At 35.6% G+C, this 19,168-nt stretch overlaps 4 protein-coding genes across 7 annotated transcripts; 2 read left to right on the top strand and 2 right to left on the bottom strand.

Moving 5' to 3' along the window:
* Positions 1–42: 42 nt before the first annotated feature.
* LOC149739467 (DNA-directed RNA polymerase II subunit RPB11-a) lies at positions 43–1,400 on the top strand. The gene is made up of 3 exons (XM_089871695.1): positions 43–312; positions 706–795; positions 1,040–1,400. Exons 1-3 carry the CDS (start codon positions 260–262, stop codon positions 1,248–1,250), a joined length of 354 nt encoding a protein of 117 aa, XP_089727821.1. The 5' UTR covers positions 43–259; the 3' UTR covers positions 1,251–1,400.
* On the bottom strand, positions 1,397–7,017 carry LOC149739466 (putative ATP-dependent RNA helicase DDX27). Its single transcript, XM_089871648.1, has 17 exons — positions 6,836–7,017; positions 6,412–6,555; positions 6,081–6,137; positions 5,923–6,022; positions 5,548–5,693; positions 5,139–5,274; positions 4,722–4,895; positions 4,327–4,477; positions 3,785–3,884; positions 3,455–3,596; positions 3,231–3,331; positions 2,891–3,025; positions 2,648–2,825; positions 2,184–2,378; positions 1,862–1,947; positions 1,546–1,754; positions 1,397–1,476 (listed from the first exon to the last, which is right to left on the bottom strand). Exons 1-17 carry the CDS (start codon positions 6,908–6,910, stop codon positions 1,449–1,451), a joined length of 2,157 nt encoding a protein of 718 aa, XP_089727774.1. The 5' UTR covers positions 6,911–7,017; the 3' UTR covers positions 1,397–1,448.
* A 206-nt stretch (positions 7,018–7,223) lies between these two features.
* On the top strand, positions 7,224–11,055 carry LOC149739465 (protein myomaker-like). The gene is made up of 5 exons (XM_089871684.1): positions 7,224–7,621; positions 9,623–9,768; positions 10,135–10,252; positions 10,662–10,783; positions 10,920–11,055. Exons 1-5 carry the CDS (start codon positions 7,487–7,489, stop codon positions 11,053–11,055), a joined length of 657 nt encoding a protein of 218 aa, XP_089727810.1. The 5' UTR covers positions 7,224–7,486.
* LOC149739464 (uncharacterized) lies at positions 10,992–18,143 on the bottom strand. Of its 4 annotated transcripts, none has more exons than XM_089871624.1 (15): positions 17,786–18,142; positions 17,353–17,510; positions 17,030–17,148; positions 16,718–16,971; positions 16,426–16,657; positions 16,241–16,324; positions 15,732–16,163; positions 14,802–15,345; positions 14,524–14,745; positions 14,188–14,387; positions 12,842–13,716; positions 12,161–12,572; positions 11,892–11,951; positions 11,505–11,682; positions 10,992–11,132 (listed from the first exon to the last, which is right to left on the bottom strand). In XM_089871624.1, the coding sequence occupies exons 1-15, from the start codon at positions 17,921–17,923 to the stop codon at positions 11,060–11,062; spliced, it is 3,981 nt and encodes a 1,326-aa protein (XP_089727750.1). In that variant the 5' UTR covers positions 17,924–18,142; the 3' UTR covers positions 10,992–11,059. The 4 variants fall into 4 exon arrangements, with proteins under 4 accessions (XP_089727750.1, XP_089727752.1, XP_089727753.1 ...); XM_089871625.1 differs by having other exon boundaries at positions 11,007–11,142; positions 17,786–18,143; XM_089871626.1 differs by lacking the exon at positions 11,892–11,951 and having other exon boundaries at positions 17,786–18,143.
* Positions 18,144–19,168: the final 1,025 nt, after the last annotated feature.

Below are 19,168 nucleotides of genomic sequence, written 5' to 3'. Positions count from 1 at the left end.
TGTAGCGGTTCTGTTAGCACTTTTCGTCCGACCTCTGCCAATTCTTGAAAAGAGTTATTTTGTTTTGCTGGTAGTTTCCAGTTTTCACTGTGCGTGGACGTGAAGTAAGGTAGAGCGATAAATATCTTTAATATACTTGATGCAAAAATAACCATTCCTACATATTATACCAGCACCATCACTTCGTATCTTGAGTTTAGATTGCAAGAGCCAAGTGTTTGTTAACTGTGTAGACTATAGAAAGTTTAAATCGTTTATTATGAATGCCCCACCAGCGTTTGAAACATTTCTTTTGTTTGACGGCGAAAAAAAGTAAGTAAAATAAACTGTATATATATTATAAATTGAATGGATATTTTAAAAAGCTGCTGGTGAAGAGTCTTCCCCCCCCCCACCTTATTTGCTAACCACCAACCCCTTACCACTAACCCCTATACCCACTAACTACTAACCCCTATAACCACTAACCCCTATAACCACTAACCCCCTACAACACCTAACCATCTAACCTAGGAGTTAGCAAATAAGGTGGAGGGGGGAAGATTCTTCACTAGCACCTTTAAAAATTCTTCGTGTTATATGTACGGCGCCGTAGCACAGTTGGTTAACCCAGATATGATGCGCCCAATGTTCTTATAATGACCGTTGTTTTTTGGCAGCGTAGGGATAAAGTAAGTTTCATTCATTAATATGTTTTTTTTTCAGGATTTCTATCACTAAAGACACAAAAGTCCCTAATGCAGCACATTTCACAGTAAATAAGGAAGATCACACACTTGGAAACATTTTACGAACGTATGAATTGATGTGCCTTTAGTCTTTTGAGATTTTCATTGTAACTTATATAATGCTCATGTGAAGCTGGGTGAATCTTGTAACAAAATAAAAATAACAGTCAATTAAACAGGAGGATCAAGGCCAATGAAATACCTAACCAACAAAAATACAGTACTATGATTACTGTTCTGAGATGTATGTTTGTTATGGCTTGTATAGATGGAGCACTTGGTCATTAATTTACATTGGTTTCTCTTTCTAGGCAGCTGCTTAAAGACCCTAAAGTTTTGTTCGCTGGATACAAAGTTCCCCACCCCCTTGAACATAAGTTTATTTTAAGAGTTCAAACAACTGGTGACTACAGCCCACAAGAAGCATTCACGAATGCGATTACTGATTTAATCAGTGAAATATCTTTACTGGAGGAGAGGTTTAAAGCAACTGTAAGAGACAGACAGCAAGGAATAGAATGAACAAGTAGCAAACATCAGAAGATACATGCTGCCTTGTACGTGTTGATGACAACAAGTATACAACTCATCCACAACTTAACAAGACACACACTAGTGCATCAGACGACTGGTTTAAACTCAAATTGTTTTATAATAAAAGCTGGCAATCAGTTTGATGATTCTGATTTTATTTTCACCTAAACCGAAATTTAAGCATCCTTATCTTTTCTTATTCTTTCTTCTTTTTCTGTGATGAAAAAAGATTAGATATATTTTCAAGACCATTTTAATAATCATGGTGTCATGGGGCACTTACATGTCTCTGTGTTTCCCCAAGGATTTTTTGCCAGTTCTAGTTAACTCCTTGTCGAATGAACTTTTTTTCTTTTTTGGTTGTATCTTTATTGTTTTAACCGGCACAGGTTCAGCACAAGATCTCGCCCTTTTTTGTTTTCTGCCACGTTTTTGTTCTCGATGTTGGAAAGCTTGTGTTTTTTCAAGTTCTCTCTTCACACGATCTTCAGGCTAAACATAAATGAGCTTTTATTTACTGCAGCAGAACCTAGTAGACTAAAAACAAAGGGTCCCTAACAATAAACAATTTTTTAAATTAAGATTACGTATTTACATACATTGTTTGTTGACGTTGAACCACTTTTATTTTTCATCTTTTTTCCACGTTTTTTAGACTCTGAATGTGTTCCGAGCATTCTCTCAGCTGTAAAATACACTGGTGTTTAAAAAAGCATATTATAGAATGTTTGTAATGTATTTATTTCCTTCTACCTTACAATGTAACAACTTTAACTTTACCTTTGTGTGATTGTGATTAGATTGCATAGATTAAACAACAAAAGTCCTAAAAACCTGCTCTAGATATATAAATGAACCTAAAAAATCAGACTGTTGGGCTTATATAAGAACCCAGCATACAAAAACACATAGCTTGAACACCTTTAGCGAATTCCCGTTGCATTTTATTTTGAAACCATGCTCTTTTTTCAGGAGCTTCTCCTTTTATAATCTTTTCTGCCTTCTTTACTTGATTTTCTGATGCGATGACTTGTTTTTCTTGTGCCTCCATTTTCATGACATCACCAACTTCGGATTCAATCTCATTCAGTTTGTCACGAAACTTGGAAATCACATCTACGACAGAGTTTTATAAATGACAGAACTATGATGTATGCGTGAGGTTAAAAAGAGGTTGCGAACAAACTGGCATTTACACTTTGACCAAACATGTGCTTTATAAAAGGGTTGTGTAGAGTGTAGGTATTGTGGATGATGGTGCTCTTTGTATGTAAGTATTGTTTGGTGGTGACATACAGTTTAAACTTTTAGTAAAGAAGTTTGCAATAACCTTGTCTCTCACTGTCCAATACAAATAGTATTAAAACCCTAACAAGCTTACTTACCAGGAGGAACCACTCTGCTTTTCACCGGGTTCTTTGCAAATTTTACAATTTCTTTCAACAGTTTTCTCTCGGTCTCCCCAACAAGCGATACAGATCTTCCACTTTTACCAGCCCTTGCTGTTCTACCAACTCTATGAACGTAGTGCTGTTGCGTGTTGGGCATTGTCAAGTTAATAACCTGTGTAACCAAATATGTTACATTTTAAATCACTTGTGCATTTGCGTTTTTACCATAGAACTTACAGTTTTAACATTTTCAATATCCAATCCACGAGCTGCAAGATCAGTACACACCAGGATATCTATATCTCCGTTTTTAAACCTTTTCAAACTTTCCAACCTCTGACCTTGGGATAAATTCCCATGAAGTTCACCAGCCTGAATGATCAAATAAGAATATTAGTCACAGTGTTGTGGTCATATTTATCCTCATTTTCTTTAATCACATGATCAGTAGTGGGTTGTCTACAAACTACATATGTAATAACTCCTAAGCAGACATGAGGTGTATGAAATAGAACATCTGTGTTATACGAATTTCATACAAACATACAATGCATAAAATGTTTAAAAGAGAATTTACCTTTAATCCCAACAACCCTAGTACAATATGCATTCGATGAGCTTGTTTCTTAGTTTGAGTAAAAACCAGCACGTTGGATATGAATGATCGACTGCATAACGCTGCAAGCAACATAAAAATCTTAAATGTTAAATAATTGTTTTTATTTGATGACTACACGAATAGTTATATTTCTATCTTTGAGTACTAAACAAAATCGCTGGTATGTATAATGTCAACCCAACCTGCAACTATTGCCTCTCTGTCTCCCTCTCTGGTTTCTCGAATTCGGATAAATTCTTGTCTCAAAAACGGAGCAACATCTGTGTTGCTGTTCACAAAAATTTTCACAGGATTCTTTAATGAAACGGCAGCAAGTTCTTGCACCTATAAGAGGTGGTTTAAAAATTAAAACTTCTTTTATTAGATAAGTATATAAAATAAGTTTCTAATAAAATCTAGAATAAAGCAAAAGGCAATATAACTAAGCATGGTTGTAATTACTCATTAATGTACAATTTTTTGTAATGTATAATATAATCAAGCTTCGACAAGTTTGTTCAAATTAAACTAACCTGTTCAGACATTGTTGCTGAAAACAACATGGTTTGTCTGTGGTGCGAACACAGCTTTATTATTTCATTCATTTGGTCCTCAAAAAATTCATCCAACATTCTGTATAGAAAGGATGGGTTTAATTAAGATAGGTATGAAACAATTTAGACACGAGACAAGAATACAGTCAATTATATATTCCTTCTTCGAAAAAAGTGCTACAAGACTGAATTTTGATTTTTGTGAACACCTATTTTAGAATACATTTTGGATTCCTTGTTCCCAAGGGAAATAATTAAGGTACTGTAGCAATAGCAAAGGCATGTTTGCTTTGCATACTACTAAATCAAATTGTGACGCACGCAGGAAACGTCCTACAATGGAGTAAACATTTCATTCTGTTTTTGCTCTTCGTGTGTTTACATGCCCCATTTTTATTCAATCAAAATATACCAACTCCTATGCTCTAATGCACCAGTTGATGCGCAAAGTATTTTATTTTGCCATTCAATAAAGAAACTAAGTAACATAATTTCCAACAACTACTTTAGCAAAAAATCACCTGTCAGCCTCATCAAGAATTAGAATTTCAACCATCTGCAAGTCAAAAGATGGCGTGTTGTGTAAATGATCAATCAATCTACCAGGGGTGGCAATCACGATGTCCGGACCTTGTCTCAGTGCAGCTTCCTGACTTTTCATATCAAGCCCACCTGTAATGAAAAACTATTATTACATAAAATTTAAACTTGGCTTGCTTAAAACTGTAACTGAGACATCCAAACTGCATTCTATTGAAACATAAAATTTGTAATACCAATAGGATACCAAAGTGTTTGTGTGGAAAATCACAATTTAATCCCTTACCACTTTTATGATCCTAGTAACCACTAAAGTGAACCTACAGTTTACACAATTGATGACACATACTCAGAACAATACTAATTAATATTCTACCTGCTGCGAGGCATATTCTTAAGTTACTATGTTGAGCAAGTTGATGAGTTACACTATAAACTTGCACTGCCAGTTCTCGGGTGGGCACCAAACACAGAACTCGGGTGATAGGAGTTGATTGGGTTCGGTAAAGTAGTCTCTCAAGGACTGGCAGCATAAATGCAGCAGTTTTACCTGACAATAAAATATTTAAACCATTTAAAAAATTAGGTTACATTTGTATTAAACTAACACAATGTTTATAATTTTAAAAAAATACTGTTTACAATATATTAACATCTCTTACAATTGATTAAAAACTGTTTATTAATGTAGAGTGAAACTTATTTTACCTACTTTATTATACCTTCTAATATTGTTTACGTTTAAGCAACCCATTTAAGTGCTAATGTGTCATTGCAGGTTAAACAACTGTACCTGTCCCTGTAGCAGCACAAGCACAAATATCTCTACCAAGCAAACCAATAGGAATGGCAGCTTGTTGTATAGGGGTTGGAGTAACATAGTTGATTTCACTTATAGCTTTCAACAGCGGCCTTGAAATATTCATTTGCTAAAAAAAAATGTTATTAATTTCATAAAACTGGCTCTGATTTAATGATTATAAGGTTGGACGTCTGGTTGATTTTCGTACCAAATTTACAACAAACAAACTTAGGAATTTGGTAAGTCAGGAAATTAATTAAGTGCTATTAATTACATAACAGACAAGTTCGAGTCTAGCGAACAGTGCACAAAATTGTTCCAACGAAAAGTATCAGATAAAATAAAGTCATCAGTATCTTATCCAAATCGAATCATATCACCAATAATATTTACAACACACCTGAAACCCTAAATTTGGATCCCAAGATACATTCTTATTGACACCAGAGCCATCTTTGATTTCAGCCAAAGGTATCTGAACAATTTTTTCTTCAGAATCAACTTTTCGTTTCTTTTTTCTTTTCTTCTCAATAAATTTTAGTTTATCTACAAAGTATTTGAAATATGTCAAGCAGTTGTATATATATTAGAAAAACATGTTTTAAACAGAACTTAACTTTTGTAAAACTTATTTTCATACTTTCGTTTTATATGTTCTGTGGGAACTCATAAGCCGGCTTGAGGTGTATGAAACAGAAATGTTAAAATGACTGTAGTGTTCCGGCCACACGAGAATAAAACAAGTAACATTTATAAGCCACAAGTACACCGTTACCTGAAACAGCCTCAGAAACATCTTCAAGATCCAACTCCTCATCATCATCAGAAACAACATCCTCCTCATCTTGTGGATTGCTAGGAATTTGCTGAATAACCTGATGTGATATTTTAATGAATAATTGAATGAAAACACAAGTGAATGTCCAATGTTACCGTTATTCGATTCCTTCGAACTTCATCAATCTTTTGATCCAACGTTGAATGCATTTTCTACAATGTACAGAAAATAAAGAATATGACATTTACCCACATATCAAATCTAGCAAACACTATAAGACAATAGCAACATGGCAAACACTCTCACATGGTGTGTACACATGCTAAATCAAAGTCACAAACATATAGATATGGATTGTATATATATATGTTTAAGCAATTTTGTTTGTACATCTCTTAAAACTATTGACATCCGAAAATAACATAAAAAATAAAACATTGAAAGCTACAATCAACATTATCTGAATGTACTTTGCCAAATACTCACCTTTTTCTTAATAGCATCGTGTAACGCAGATTCAAGCGTCCATTTTGATTCATAAAATCCATCATCTTCGAATTGAAATGATGGATTAAAACCTTTGCTTTCTAATTTCTTCTCTGTTCGTTGCTTTTTACTCACCAATGTTAACTTAAAATAAAATTTGTAATCAGTTGTTTCATTTTATTATCATATTTAATAATTATAATAATAATGGTATATAGTATTGCATTTATTGAAACTTTCGACTAAATGAACAGACTTTAAAAATAATATATATATGTAGTATGTACAGACTACAGTGTCAGTGGGTATTAGAGAAACCTAATAAATATTTTTAGACCAAAATGTTCATTGCTGAAGTAATATCGTCAATATATAGCAATGGAGTCACAGTTTTTTAAAGAACTAATAAAATATTTAAACAAACCTCTTCGTCACTTTCACTATCTTCTGACACAAGAGTTACTTCAGTACCTTCTTCAATAGTCTGTATTAAATCCATTTTGAATAACACAGTAAACCTTCGGTATCCTTACCGTATCCAATGGTATGTAACAAATTTATGCAATGTGCTCTGGAAAATTTACCAAGGGAAACTCCCTCACGTGGTAACATAGAAATAGTACAAAAAATGCTTAAAATTGTTTTTCACCGAAACTAACGGTACACATACCGTTGCCTAAACTAGGCAAAACACATATTAGATTGCATTTAAACTGGTAAATGTCCTAATAATTTAAAACTTGCATTAACAATAAATTTAGTTGCCAATAATATAACTTTTAAATTGCGTATTTTAAGTATGTACATAGTTAAGAATATTTATTCGGGCCATAAATGTGTATTTTAAAGTTGTTTATATTTAGACCAAATACTGATATTTTAATAAACGTTTTGGGTCGTGAGAAATATCACATTATTGTGTCCAGCTGAATCAGACAACAGCTGAAGACCACATGCCAATTCCCAAGATAATGGTGCAGCACGCGCAAAACAACCGAGAGTACCGTAGTACATTTGGTATGTCGCCTTTAGAGCATTCATTGCATAGTGTTAAACCGTAGATTAAATCATAGTTATGGGTTTGATTTTAGTGAAATTTCTACTCCCTGCAATTAGTAGTGCCGCTTTTTTTATACCAGGAATCTTTGCTACGAAGAAAAGGCTTTTCACGTTAGCATTTCTTTACATTTTCACTGCTTTCTTCCAACTGGTAAGTAGATTACTTTAGAAATTACAATAGGGCAGAATTAAGTCCAACGAATAGTGTTCTATAACAGATATATTTTTCACCATTTTTTATTATTATCTTGTTTTTGATTATGTTGTATAGTAAGGTGGGGGAAGATGGGACACCTTTAGCACGTAATATCCAAATATCCTGATCGTCCTTTAAATAACAACGGTCTAAGGGAGTCGTAAGAATATAGGTAATTTTATAATTCATTGTATTTCCTTGGTTTATTCCTAAGTCTGACAAAAAATAGAGTTAAAAGGTTTCCTATCTTCTCCCACCCTACTGTATAGTACAATGGGGGGAGATGGGACACTTAAGCACATATTGCCAAATATTGCCAAAATCAAAATAGATGACGGTTTTGGGTAATACCACGAATTAGTACCATCATTCCTTTATTAATTGACATCAATTTAATAAAATATAATAAAACAAACGAGGAGTTATTTAGCGATCCGCACAACAGGTGAAATTTTACAAATTTGAAAACACACAGGATAAGATGGGACACTTTAAAATCATTGTTAATTTTGATTATTAAGTGTATTTATAAATATGAATATATGAAACTAGTTTAATCGTTCACACACGCAAACTAAAAAATTCATTGGCTTTACTATGATTCAGCGAGCATTAAAAAATAGCATCTTACTATTTCGCATTTTTTAGCTGTTCAAAGTATACTGTTTCTATTTTACATATTTTTTTAATATTTAAAAACAGTACTCAGCTTTGACGGACGTTTTATAAAGTCGTGATAATACTGTCGAATAATTCTGTAACCTTATTTTCCTAATTATCATTAAATGGGGGTCCGTAAAAAGAAAATTAAAAAAAGTCTTGTCTGACAAAGTGTCCCATCTTCCAAAGTTTACAATAAACAGTTTCGAGTGCACACTTATGTAGGATTTAGAATCAAGTGCATTACATTAATACACATCACAGTATAAATAAACATTGGAATAGAAAATAAAACAAAAAAAAACAATCATAATAACAAATAGATAAGAAACAAAATGGAAAAGGGGCAGCAAGTATAATTTCGGATTTGTTGCGAATTGTTTGAATTTGTCCATTGTTGTTGTGGATCAATCCTTGTGATGCCTGGAGCTCGGGTTCATGAAGGGTTCCTTCGATTTTGGTTTACACCTGCAATAAAGTATTTGTGGGCAGTAAATCTGTTTAAGGTTTGCTTTGGAATTGAAAAGTTAGGAAGAATAAGATGAAAAAGTAAGGAAAAAATATATAAACAAATATTAAAAAGAAGAGACAATCAACAGAATTGAATAAATAAAAAAAAAAATAAAAAAATATATATAAAAAATGAGCAAGACTGAGTGTCATGCATATGTGTGTTATATAACAATAATGATGTGAGCTACAAAAATAGTAGCTTGATGGACAGAGTTCTATTAGGGCCGGCACAAGGATAATTAGGAAATTAAACAAACAAAACACAAGTGTGCCAACGGCTTGCCAAGTAATAGTACTCATGTCGGTGTGAACACTGAAATAATGTGCAACAAATTATGGTGATAGTGAATGTACATGCTGCAATAAAGTAAAAGTCGGACCATGCAAATGATACAAAAGTAAAAAATTGGGAGTTATGGTGTTTCACAGTGGTCAATTTAAAATAAATCAAAGTATAAAGTGCAACAATGTAAAAATAGTGCTGTGTGACATTGTAGTTATTTATAAAGGAAAACTTTAAAGCACAATATTATGTGGTTTGACATAGAAAAGAGAGCCAGAGGGTTTTGGGTTAAAGGGAAGCTATAAACATACTGTTTACGAATCCATTCTATACCTACTATACTATATCATAATATACTGAAGTGAGTATACTATTACTACGCGATCACAAATGACGAAACCTAGGCTACTTTGCTAGTTATATATCTCTTATTTGTTTTTGATAAAGCATTTTCCGCCGTGGTAAGGAGAGAGTTGTTAATTGTTACGTTTAAACCGCAGTTTTTCCACCTCTGCACAACTCCATTGTTGTCTCTTCTGTTTTGCTTGATGGGAAAAAAGCTTTTGACATTCTTCTCCACGTATGGACTAGTGCTATCGTTATACTCCACACTTACACAATTAACAAGATATACCGATGATCGAAAGTAAGTTGTTAGTTCTAGGGAAAAATATAACTTATTTTACTCCAGGGTGGCGGGACAACGACAGTCGTTATAAAACGGGGGTTCTGTTTCATACACCTCGTATACCTTCTTACTAATTAACCCGTTTATGTATTTTAAGGGTGATTTAGTATAGACTGTAGTAATCGATTGTTTTTATTTGCTGCTACCACTGTAGGTGGTCCACAGAGTTACGGTTATATAGTTCTAAAAATGTTCTTTTATTACGAAATTGGGCAAGAATAAGGGGAATGAAAATTTGCCCATATATCCCCACTACCATACAGAATTGTAGAAGCGAAACATTGTACTTTCGCTTAGCCCAATTTTGAAATAACCGCATTACAGGCACTCAGCTGTGGTATGTGGTGGCTTGCTTATTGGCGTGAGGATATTCCAGGATGAAGGACCTGGTGTTTATGCTGGTCCACTAATAACTGGCGGCCTACTGCTTGCGATATCCTGGGTTTGTAGCAAATTTTTGGTTTCTACGTTTGAATGTTCAATGGCGATTTTTGTACATAAAGGAGACCACGTCACGTATTTTAACCCGGCCGGTGGCACAATAGTTAGCGCACCGGCATCTGGTTCAGAGGTTCAGACACGCAAAATCGTGAAGCGTTCCATATTTTTTAAAAAAAGGTTCCTGAAAATTAACGCCAATATTGCTCCCAGTAATTACTTGTGAGCTGTTTAAATTGTTAGCTATAAATACAGAAACAATAACCCTACAAAAAAACGATTTTACCTACCAAAAGGCGGGCATAAGGTGCTGTATGAAACAGATTACCCGTATTATAATGTCGTTTCCCCGCCACGCGAGTATAAGGCACGCAAGTTACATTCATTCGTTTATTATCGCGTTTCAAACACAGGGTCAAGAAATGTACCGATCCAAGGCTTTATATCCAGATAAAGAGAAATGGTTGAAGATAATTTTACCATCGTTTGCACTTGGAGCTGTTTCTCTACTTCTACTTTGTGTTTTTCAAAACAGGTAAAACGTTATACTTTTATTGATCGGACTATTGACGCTGTATGATTTTAACAACATCAATATGTTTAATGTAGAACTATACCAATGCTTATAAAACCTAGCATGTTGTAATTGCGGGATATTATTCTCTAAACAGTTGGAATTATGCTTTTGTTCATTCCATCCACCACTTATTAATGTCAGCTGCCATCACAATTATCCTTCGGCTCGTGGAAGACGGAGAGAAGCAAGATAAATGTTGTGGTTTATCCATTGCATGTTGTATATGTTGAAGTCTCATGGAACCAACTTTAAACATTTCCACTTCGAGGCTTCTTCTTCGGTCAAACCACATAATGATTGACTAATTCTGAAACGAACTGTTGGTTAAGGTTTATTTAACCTGTTTATATAGTTCACTTTATCATATAGTACTGTGGGAGTAAGTTCAATCATAGTATACTGAAGTGACTTCAATATACTATGGTTCAATACTGTTAGCACATAATACATATTATTTTCTAATCGTATTTTTTTTTTAAATAGTTCTCTTTTACCAATACTTATACAACAAGAAGGTCCGTGGGGAATACGGTTATGTTGGTCTGTAACTATTTTTGTTTTCCGACAAAAGGGGTCGATAAAAAAAATAACACGGATCATCTTACTCCAACTTATTAAACTGAATTTTATGGCCCGTGTTCGAGCATGGCCTGTAAAGTGGGCCATCATATTCACTTACCGTAAGTTCTTAAACTTTATGTGATGAGTACACCTGTTTAGAATGTCTATCAGATGTTCTGTTTGCAAAAAGACGTGACGTAAATCTATAGATTCCAAATTATGTGCTGAATCTATGAACCTGCCCAATGCAAGAGCTGAACCATGAGATGGTTTGGTGGCAAGGTTGGCGCTGATACCTAAACGTGCAGTTGAATATTTAGTTTAGGACTCCATAAAAGTCATAGACGTAAAACAATCACACAGACTTGATTCAATATTAATTCATTTCATGAAGCTTGTACTATAAAACTAAACTAATAAGCAAGGCTTCTTTTCTAACCCTAACTTTCAACCACAATTAAAAGCACATGAATGTTAAAAATAAGAAAACATCTAAACAAGCCACCTGAAAGGTTTAACGAAGTTAAGTTAGGAAACATTTCTTTTCCCACACAATCCGCCGATGCTGCAAAGGTATAGAATGTCAGATGCTTACCACATTGTTATAACAAATATATTGTATAGGATGGAGTAATTTAGTCAACAAAGCATGTTTACAGAATTATATACGGGTGCTGTTAATTGTTAAAAATACGATAAGGAAATGTGGGATATTACGTGCTAACGGTATCCATCATACACCCCGCCCCCTCCATAGTACACGTCACTATATACCTTCACAATAATGAATGAAACAGTCGTTCGATTCGCAGCCTAGGTAATTCCCCTCCAACGATAGTTCCTTTAAGTTGGAATCGGCCAAGTGGTAGCGAAGTGCTGAGAATGCAACATTGCCGATTTGAACCCAATCCAACTTCAGTATCTCAACAGCCCCATTCACTCCAAGACCATGTGCTAACGAGCATGCAGATGTGTCGCCAACATAATTGTTACTTAGGTCTAGATATTCAAGTCGAGGTAAGACTTTGATTGTATTTGTTAATTCACCCATTGAATCTTTACATTGTACATTGTTATGACTGACGTCTAAATGCAGCAAACTGTTTGCTATTTCCGGCCGGCAGAGAGCGTGCGCAAGCTGTACAACACTTGATGGTGTAAGACAAGCTGAACTCACATTCAATTTCTGAAAGTTTAACATCATTGTTATTTCAATACGACAATTTTAACCTCATTGTCACTAGATTAAGGCTAGAGTCCCCACTATGGCAACCGAATGGTCCCTTATGGGTTGTTTAAATTGTTAGCCATTCACCACAACAACAAGTAACCATAAAGTTACACACGTGGTAGCTTGTAAGCGAGCAGCACGAGGTGTATAAAACAGTACACCCATGTAATAACGGGTATTGCTCTCCTCTGCTCCATCACATGAATAAATTATTGTTATATTACCTGAAGACAACGAAAATTAGAAAACTTTTTGCACATCCACCCGAATCTAGATTTCAACTCATTATTCGAAACATCAATATCTTGTATGAAGATGCAGCGTTCTAAATTGTTTGTAAGTTCAGTGCAATCATCTTTACTCAAACCAAACATTGCTAAGTTGAGTTTTCTTATTGGAACCACAGGGTCAGCACGGGATTGATCCCCATCAATCGCTGAATCAATGTTTTTATCTTGAAATAATGAAAGAAGAAGTTTCGTTGTTGCTATGGTTAATTCTAACTTATCGAGGTAGATCAAGCACTTAATGGCTTTACCAAGATTTGAGTAACTCGTTATTTGGCACCGATGATACTGCGAGGCTGCGTGGAGAGTAAAACGAAACATGTGCATTGCTGGAATTGAGTGACGGCTACTTCTGACGATACCTTCACATAACTGATCAACGTTGGCATCGGTGACGTTTCTTACTTCGGTTAAATGAACTTCTTCTACGAAGGGCAAGTTGCGTAGTATATGAGAAATTAAGAACATCTGTTGACCTTTTGCTCCGTGTAAATTTAGACAACGTATCCAAAACAAGTCAGAATCCAGCAAATACCTGACCATACCAGATCGTGAAAGTTGTGGGTTACATTGACTGGTTAGATATAAAAGAGATTGCTGAGTTCTGAAAGATAAAAATCTAACGTCACTCAATTTAAGAACACGACCATCTATTCTATCAATTTGTTCATGTTTTTTATTGGCCGAGAAATCAGATTTAGAATCTTGTATTGTTGTGAGGAATTGTGTGGCAGCAGCAGGTGTGGTCTGCAACTCGTGAAAACACTGAATACAAATATTCTTTGTGGCTTCTTGTAGAGATTCGTTTTTACCTAAGGAGGAGTCACATTGAATATAAATGTAACATTACACATTCTGTTACTATATAGTAGGGTAGGGGAAGATGGGACACCGTGGAAGTCGTATGGATACGGTTTTATAATTAATTGAATGTTCTTTGTTTACTACAAAGTGGGACGAAAACACATAATGAGAAGTTGTCCCATCTTCCCCCAACCTACTGTACGCTTTTGTTCGTTATATTTTTATCTTATAACACATTAATAAGTGTGCCCGCTTGCAATTTAAAAATATATTACTTTTTGGTGTTTTTTATTGCCATTCCTAATGTATGGTTGACAATTTGAATAAACCGTGATAAACCAGCACGACGTCTTGTCCATATTAAGACACAAATTAACGCCGGTACTTAAAGCGACGAACCTCGAGTCTTTAACATAGCAATCTTGTACTATGAAGACGCGCTACCCAGGCTGCAACACATGAAGATAAATTAATCCAACCTGAGTTTTCTAACGATGTTTTCAAAGTCTCAAGTAATGAAGATAAATAATTGACAATGATTTCACCAACATCAGAGTTCAAATAACAACAGAAAATAAGGAAATGACGTAACCGCATGACGCTGGACAGGCATGAGATGTGAGATGTTAACATTTTCATGCAGAGCCCTGTGTCATCTTTACACATATCAACCAAACACCTATATAGACAAATAGGTAAGAGTTACACGAGGCGCGTGAAACAGAACAGTTATGTTATAACGACTGTCTTTATTGTCCCGCAGTATGAGTATAAATAAGCTACATAACCAGACAATAACATGGTCAATTGATTACCTTGCTGCGACGTAGTTTTCGTATAACACGTGCGAAAATTTGATCCCTTTAATCTGGGTGCCTGTCTGGTGTTTAAGAAAGACAGGACCTTCAAGTAGCGAACTCCAATCGCGTTCTTGTAGGGACTTAACCTGGAATAGGTTACAGCTATCTCCAACCAACGTTCGATCAAGTACTTTGCGAAAGAATTCCCGACGAAATGTGTCCATTGAAATTTCGTGGCTAAATCGAAGATGTATGTATCAGAGGAAAGGAACATGACAAAGATTTAAACAAACCTTTTAAAGATATAATGTATGACATCACTTAATTTTTCTGGAAGCGTCGGTTTCGCTTGCTTTTGTTTCGTTCTCCAGTAATGTGCCAGCATGTAGAGCAATGTCGGTGACACCATAACGTCCGCGTACACATCACGCTGGAATATTCTGAGGCAGTTTAAAAATTGCTGCGAACATACCTCTGGGTTTGCTACTTCGTTGTCTTCTTGGAAGTAATTTCTCACACGAGCTATGACGTCACTATTTAATGACGTCACCATTGCGTAACGTTGCCATTGATACTTTGACTTGTTAATGATGTGATAAACATTTTGGTTTAAATCACTTTTGATGAGGTTACAAGAACACAAAGCTGTTGTCATAATTACAGACATATAGCGCCATCGTTCTCCAATGATGACGTCACATATCTCCGACATTGCGTCAGTGGTGACATCATGAAGCCTTTCTGCGCCATCGAGCAGCAACAATGTACCAGCTCCGTTGGTTTCAATGAAATGTTGCTCCAAATCATCATAACAATAAGCTGAATGCTGAAATGTTTCTGAATCCGAAAAAAAGTTAGATCAATGGGTGAATTTTATTTGTTTCTGCGTTACTGGTCAAAAACAGACGCTAAACGCAGGTGTTCTGTTTTTCGCACCCAGTGTCCGTGTACAAGTTACCACGTATGTAACTTTGTGGATAATCATTATTTTTGAATCTACGATTGACAATATATACAATCCATACAAACTGGGTTGGGGCAATTGCTGTTAAATACGTCTTGCTCAAAAAGACGGCCACATACACTGGGTAATAGCAGCGACAAGCTTTGAAACTGTAAGGTCTAGGTTAATGGTAGGCCCGCTAATCACTGTAGGACATGACACCATACAATGCTGAAACATAAATGTCAAAAGATAACTACGTCCAATAAGTTGCACTTACCGCATTGATCCACCACACATTCACTTAGAGACGTATATGGTTCATCAACACAAACTGTAGATAAATCGACATAGCACACAAGTTGAAAATCCTTTAGTTGGGTAGAATTAATTGTAGCCCAATCATGTGCTATCTTCCTCATCATAGTTGTTTTCCCGGATGACCATTCGCCTTCGACCAAAACCCTAAGAGGTTTCTCTTCATTCAACATATTCCTCCAACTTTCCAAAGTGTTAATCTCCGGATGGTAAAATGGGACATCGCGAATTATTGTCGTATTTTGCGATCTTCCTATTTTACCGACGTTGATTCGTACATCATCCATTTTTACCCGTATATTGTGATGCGACGCCATAGGCATTACTTCACTATTACGAGATATGTAGAACTCACGAAATAATGCTTGAAGTGATTGAACATTTTCATTTTCCTCTAAAACGATAGCAAGATATTTGTAAAAATGGAAAAATCTTTGTCAGCAAGGTTGTGTTACGTTGCAATTAACATACCTCGACCGGCACCAATGAACACGCTGTCATCGATTTCCACTGGGCATATTTTGGATATTCCACATTTAAGCAGTTGATGCTCACCTAAAAATTTAGATATATATATATCTTTAATTCACCAAATGCTGCGTTTATACCGCGGTAAAAAAAACAATAAATTCCATCACGATAAAATGTTAACTTACTTCGGCCATGCACTGCTTCCTGTTTGCATGGTAACTGCCCGTTATGTTTGACCAAACAAGAATTTAGAGTTTCCGCAATACCTAATTCAGTTTCAGATATTACGCGTGACGTTTCTTGCTTTTCATCCAACATTTTCAACTGTTTTGAATTGTTCAAATTTGCCAAATTATATTTTCTCCGTTGACCAAACTTCCCGATAAACTCGGAAAAGGTTTCCACGTTCAAGCATCCCTATCACATAAATGTATTTATATACTACGATGTTCATTAAAGTTAACCCTTAATGCCCACCTCGGTAAGTTTAAGTATCCTACTTTGCTTTTGATTTAGATAAATCAAATCTCGTTCTGAGAGTTCCAAAGTATGCCACCTCATGGTTTCTGTCAGTTTGGTAAAAACACATATGACGTCATCAGAAACGAATACGTCATCTTTCCAACGTCTCGCGGACAATTTATAGCAATCGAGTTTATCTAAAATCGACGTAATATAGCACCATTTAGATTGGAAAATTTCTTCTGTTATGTCATAATCATGAACAATGCCTGAAAACAAGAGTTATTGTTTTTTTTTCTGAAAATTTGGGAAATTTAGAAACCAAACTCTTTATTTGTTCTTTGAATCTCACAACTCTGATGACGTCATACAATGGACTGGTCTGATGATCACGTGGTTCGACATTCCACCAATCCCACGACGGAGAACGCAATTTACATAAAAATCTAAAATTTAAATGTGCAGACATGACATGCACACAGCAATAAAAGTTTGCAACTTAACATTCAAAAAAGTGGAAACAACAGTAAAACGACAGTGGTTAAAACGCACCATCATGGATATAAGTTTTGGAAAGGATCATCAGTTAAAAATAGTCACTGAGCATCAGTAAAAAAATTCATAATATTCTTTTTAGTAGGCTAAATTACCGGATTAAAACGAAGATGAGTTGGATTTCTAAATCAGCGACATTTATTTCATTTCCATCTTCCGGGAATAAAATATCATACATCTCATTGTTTATTACCTTAGTGGACTCCGTGTTATCCCGAAGTTTAAAGAACAGTTGTTTGTTTTCTTGCAGTATCTGTTATAAATACATGTTTTACTTTGATCCGTTCAGTATTAAAAGTATTTGGTAAGAAATATATACTGAAGAATTCACCCGGCACAACAGAGCAGACGGTTTTAAGCCTCTGCTATACCATCATGGGCGTTTTGTGAAATAAGTTCCATTCATTCTTTCACGGTAAGCGCAGTTTCGCTAGTAGTATGTGCCGTGGTGAGCGTTATACCATAGTATACTGAAGTGAAGTGAGTCACTTCAGTATACTATAGTTATACCACAAAAACACAGCTTACTTTATTAAGATCTGGTTCACAGTTACCGCTTCTCGGTAAATTTTCCAATAGAAACCACCGAAGCGTATCCGTTGCGTCGTTTAATAACACCGCTGCTAGCCTGCCTGCCCATTCTAATTTTTTATCCGTCTTGTGCATCTTACTATATGCTCTAATTATCCTTTAATCAAAGCTTTAAATCTTTTCACTCGCCACTCACAGTGACAGTAATTGACCTGATAAGCAATCTGATACTGGTAGCTACTGTATTATCCAAGCGTACTCACATTGTTACACGAGATCAAGCGTTACCATAGACGCCGAGTGAAAAGCAAACAACCTATTCCAATGAGCGAGTAGGGAGAAAAGAAAAAATAAGTAGTGTACACTGTTATGGTCCGGCGCCGTGACATAGTGGTTAGCGCGCCTGCCTGTAACCATAGAATTCAGTATTCTATGCTGTAACCCAGAGGTAATGGGTTCACTCGACGCTGCTACCAGTGTGGGCATATGTGTCCTTGGGCAAGACACTTAACGGCAACTGCTCCAACCCAGTGGTCACTAATGGGTTGTCCAAATTATCAGATACATAAAAAAAATAAAAATCACCCATAAAGTAACAAACATGATAACTCGTAAGCTGGCACGATGGGTTCAAGGCTCGTCGCCGCTATCATCAGGCTCGTCCCGTCACAGCCGTTCAAGGCTCGCCCCGTCACAGCCGTATGTGTCCTAGGCACGGCGGAGGTCGCCATGGTCCCAGGGCAAGATAGTTTACGGCAATTGCTACAACCCAGTGGTCACTAATGGTCCTAAATCATCGCCCATTATAAAAAAATAGTAACCACCTACCAAGTAACATTTATGGTAACTCGTACGCTGGCACGAAGTGTAGAAATACCCGTGTTATAACGACTGTCGTTTTCCGGCCACGCGAAGATAAATTATGTGTATTTATTCATTATGTATGAGTAGCCTATACAAAACCAACACAGCCAAGATGCCAACAAACCATGGTTTTAAAACTTAGCTTCAGTAATATTTCCAATACTAAGAGGAAACGTCGTTAAGGTGCACAAAAACTTGTTTTCCGACAGAAAATAAAGTATTAAGGGGAGTATTTCTCACAATAAATGTCAAACACTAGCGGCGGTGTATACTAATTTCCTTGTCTTGTGATTTTGCAATATCTGCATCAGGGAGCAAATTTAAGAAGATAATTATTGTGTGTCTTTATAAAGTATACTTGTGTAAAGGCGAAAGATTTTTATATAAGATTAAGGTGCAGTGTAACTGGGTGCGTTTGCTTGTACTTTATATTACGTTAAGTGGAATTTATTCTTGTTTTAATAACTTGTTCTTTATTATTGTCTTTGAAGAGATAAATTAAACCTTTTGTTATAT

The sequence above is a fragment of the Ciona robusta genome, chromosome 2, assembly GCF_009617815.1.
Source record: "Ciona robusta chromosome 2, ASM961781v2".
Classification (NCBI taxonomy): domain Eukaryota; kingdom Metazoa; phylum Chordata; class Ascidiacea; order Phlebobranchia; family Cionidae; genus Ciona; species Ciona robusta.
The sequence above is the reverse complement of the archived record's forward strand: the minus strand, read 5'-3'. Positions and strand labels throughout refer to the sequence as shown.